This window comes from Apium graveolens, chromosome 2, assembly GCF_009905375.1.
Source record: "Apium graveolens cultivar Ventura chromosome 2, ASM990537v1, whole genome shotgun sequence".
Taxonomy (NCBI): domain Eukaryota; kingdom Viridiplantae; phylum Streptophyta; class Magnoliopsida; order Apiales; family Apiaceae; genus Apium; species Apium graveolens.
This window is the reverse complement of record NC_133648.1, coordinates 78,767,928-78,772,471: the sequence shown is the minus strand read 5'-3', so window position 1 is coordinate 78,772,471 and position 4,544 is coordinate 78,767,928. Positions and strand designations below refer to the sequence as shown.

Here is a 4,544-nt window from a genome sequence, read left to right as displayed (position 1 = left end):
AGAGATTTTTCCATTACTCATACGAGCAGTGATAATATTCACAACATTATAGTATGTTGCTATTGCATTGCATATCGCCAGTTTAGTGTGAAGGATCGAAGAAATTCTTAATGTCGATATTTAAAAGGCCATTCTGCTCAATTACATGTAGATGAAAGAACATTTTTCTCAGCTATATTTAGCTGAAAACAAACGACCTCAAGTCATTTCAGTTACATTAGTAGTCATGACTATTCTGACACAAGCACTGCTAAAGCCATAAAGCTCCAGCGTCTTTGAGCAGCTTCTTAAGTGAGCCATTGACATGAAGAGTCATGACAGTAGTTGCAGACCCCACGAATTTGCCTCCAATGAACACAGCTGGCACCGCAGGGCTGCACCCTAGCCTCATTAGTGCATACTCCATTTCCTGTCCTCTCGAGTCTTGGTCGAGCTCATGGATCATGGGACTCACTCCTTGCTCATAAAATAGTCGCTTGATTGCATGAGACATGTAACATGAACTCTTGCTAAAGATCACTACTGCCTTCTGTGAACCTAAATTTGCAATGCCATCCATAACCTCTTATATGTACTAAACAAGAAAAATTGTTAGTTAATTACTTACTCTTCAGTTAGCAATAGACGTCGTATTATTTGTTGTAGTAATGTGAAAGACACTAGTGAGAGGGGAACCAGCTGAATTTTAGTGTGCTGAAACTTGCTAAATACGTGCTCGAATTTATAAGAGGTTGATGGTGGTTTGATTGAATCATAATTAGAGAATATATATGGGATTGATGACAAGATGGAATGAAAATTCGTTGAGATATTTGGATATGCAGATGCTAAAGATCAATAATATATATGCTTAGTTTTGACATCCCTGTTAGGAGTGGGAGTGGCTATCTACATACGTTACTGTACGCCTAGTTGTGTGAAGAATCTGTGAAACTATTAATTAAGAAAAAACTAGAAAGCACACTAGGTAAAGTAGATCCATGAACCATAAAAGAACATTTGGGTAAAGTAGGTTATTAGCAGTTTGGCGCAAATTTTCCTAAAAAGCTCATAAGCCTATTTTTGTAACTTTTTTGTAATTTTTCTGTTTCACTGAAATTTATATACGATCGACAATTTTTTTTTCAAATCCAGACAGTTAGAATGTTGATCCAGAGAACAAATTTGGATAAATATTCCCTAACAATCAATTACTAGACTCTTTAATTGATATTAATTTATGAATTTTAAGTTACTCTTTCCTTTCTAAAATAAAAATTCTTTTGAATTTTTTACTCATATTTTAAGATAAATAAAAGGAATAGTTTCCATAATCATTTTTTGAAAGTTTTTTTTTAATAAAAGTATATATATTAAATTTAAATTTAAAAAAAATATAAAATATATGTGAAATTATGATTTTTTTTTATACCTTAAAATACGTTTAAAAAATCAAAGAAACTTGTATCTTGTATTTTGAAACGGAAAAAGTATTTTTAATCCGTTGGAAACACATTTAATATAAGTACATTTTGATTATAGCCAGAAAGCTAAATCTAACAACATGATTTTTCTAACAATTATCTTTGAGTTACATATCAAGTTATAATTTTAAATATTTAAATAAAATTCAAATATGTTGATAAAATTCTAAAAATTCAAAATATGAAAGAATTATAGTGTATATATAATTGGAGTAACTAGATTTTGGTGATATGATTTGGATGCACGTGCTAAAGTATATATAGACTATATTTATTTCATTTATTCTATTATTCTACTATAATATCTAATAATTTGTATAAAAAAATAAAGAAATTGACCTATAATTATATATTCGTAAATGATATAAAACAAGCAACAATTATCTTAATAAACATGAATACAAGTAACAATTAACAAATTATTTATAAACGGGTTAAAGTTGTATCATTTTTAAAAAAAAATAATGGAGTGGGCAAGTTTGATTTAAAATATTTTTGAATAGATAATTTTCATTTATATCTTATAAAATAACAAAAATATTTATATATATATATTATAGGTATAAATATTACATTATTTTATTTCATGGGAAAATTATCTTTTAAAAAATTTAGAGCACGTCAATCATCTAAAACATTAAAACGAGGAATACATATAAAATATATAAATAAATAAATAATTACGTAAATATATTATATGTTATGATTAAAATATTTTCCTTTCAAATTTATAATGTGAAAAAATCAGACAATCAAGAAATAAAATAAATTATAATATATATGTTATTTAGGTTATCCAGGTCAAATATAAAAATACAATAATAATTAAAATTTAAGTACAAAAAATATATTATTCACGAAAAACATAAGACAATTGATTAGTAATCCTACAACAATTAGTTGTAAAGTATTTTTTTCAAAATTAGTACTAAAATAAAAAAATTATAAAATATTATTATTAATACGGCAATATAAAATCCCAAACAATTTTTTAATATTTGATCAAACTCCTGAAAATAAAATATTTACGTAAATATATTTTATGGTATGATTAAAATATTTTTCTTACAAATTTATAATGTGAAAAAAATAGACAATCAATAAGTAAAATAAATTATAACACATATGTTATATTTAAGTTATCAAAATTAAATATAAAAATACAATAATAACTAAATATATAAGTAGAAAAAGTATAATTTTTAAAAAAATATATAATTTACGAAAAACATAAAATTTGTTTAGAAAATAAACATATTATATTAAGATTTAGTTAAATAAAAAAATCAAAAAATTATATAAAAAAATGATAATCCCACCCATCGATGCACGGTACAAAGCTAGTAATTCTATTATTCGGAAGCTATGTAATGAAAGTTAAGTTAAATCCAAAGAGACACAACAACTCCACAAAATAACCACTAACACTAATAAGATTACTCCCAGGCAAGTTCAAAATACCTGACTGAAAACTGAAATGAACTCGAATCTTGCCTTTCAAGTGTAAGAAAAAAATATTCTCTCTTGTAGCACTTTGAATTTAACATTATAACGTTATTTTTCTACGCAAACCAGCTATTATGGACGTTTTTGCACTACAGTCTGCAACAAACGTGTAATGGGGATTGGGCGTGAAGGTATAAGAAATGTTCTGCATAATTTGTTGCTAATAAAAATATGGAAACAATTGGTTGTAATGAGGCCGTTCGATTCTTGCTACTATTGTTTAGTGGATGTAATAAAAGTTTAGTAACTTTGCAAAGATGTAAGATCCTGCAGGGAATGTCAATATAAAATGCAAAATGGATGATAAGGATATTAGAGAGTGATGGATCAGGAGAAGCCCGCGTAGCTGCATACATTTGCACATATATTGTGGTCCAAACCTTCACAAAGTCGTATTTGCATGAATTGTTTTCTAGAATCCTGATTCTGCATTCACGTATAGCAAAAAGAATTAATCACTTGGACCCTGTTATTACACTGATAAGGTTGTGGCTACGAAGACATGCAATGTATCATTCTCGACAATTGATTGATAGCAGTAAAGAATTTTGTTTTAATTACGTCAGAAGGTATATGAATGTTTAATGTTCGGAGCTTAGCTTAAAGATTAAGAATCATCTTATGTGTGTGCATGAGAGAAGGTACATGTAAGTGATGTGTAAACTGAATAAGAATCAATCACTGAGGTGCTAATTTGACATGCAGTTATGCTAGTTTTTCTCTTTGGGTCGAAATCTAGACACATGTCCAGCTAACTGAATAACAATTCTTCATTCTTATCAGAGGATGAAACAGGGCATTAGCGACTCCAGCACATCTTTTTACAGTATACAATTCGAATTTTTGTTTGTATAAACCCAAGTCAAACCACATATTTAGCTCTACTTTGTCAAGTAAAAAGCATCCAAGGGTTTGTTTCCGAAATATCATATTTGCATATTCCTGCCAAGTGCCATCACAGTCACCTTCTTCTGATGCACTGAACTACTTAAGAATCTGATTAAGGTAGATTTACTATTGGTTGCAACAAGCTTGATGGATTATACATTAATGACCTTCTTACACCATAAAATTTGATGAAAATTGGTGATCTAAATTCTAAATAAGCTAGTTTCATTCTGTGGACTGGAATCCGGACCTTACGTCTTGAAAGTGAGGGGACGAAAGCATTAATTGACAATATAAGCATGATGTGCAGTACATATTAAACACTCACAGTAACATTTTTAGGAGATTTGGTTAATTAACAGGTTATCGTATGTTACTTGAGACAAAATAGACAACTATTTTGTCAGTTCATTACCATTGATATGCAGATGAAACTATTCGTTTTGCTTTGATACCATATTTTGGTTGGGTTATGTTTATTCTTTTACAAACTTATATAAGGGTCGAGTTGTTAAGTAATCAGTCCATCCAACACCTTAAAAGTATTTTTTGCAACTGAAATTATTTGGATTCATATAAATAAAGTATATGTTGTATATGAGATTATAATTTAATGCATTGTTTCATCTTTTAGATAATTTTAATTATTGACTAAGTGATTTTTCCATTACTCACACACAGCGATAA

At 28.3% G+C, this 4,544-nt stretch overlaps 1 protein-coding gene across 1 annotated transcript; it reads right to left on the bottom strand.

Moving 5' to 3' along the window:
• Window positions 1–221: 221 nt before the first annotated feature.
• Window positions 222–665, bottom strand: LOC141705994 (monothiol glutaredoxin-S10-like). The gene has a single exon (XM_074508844.1). It carries the CDS (start codon window positions 557–559, stop codon window positions 251–253), a length of 309 nt encoding a protein of 102 aa, XP_074364945.1. The 5' UTR covers window positions 560–665; the 3' UTR covers window positions 222–250.
• Between the last annotated feature and the right edge of the window lie 3,879 nt (window positions 666–4,544).

Bases quoted from the DNA above. Each gene is read 5' to 3' on its own strand.
- LOC141705994 (XM_074508844.1), bottom strand. From the start codon at position 559: ATGGATGGCATTGCAAATTTAGGTTCACAGAAGGCAGTAGTGATCTTT.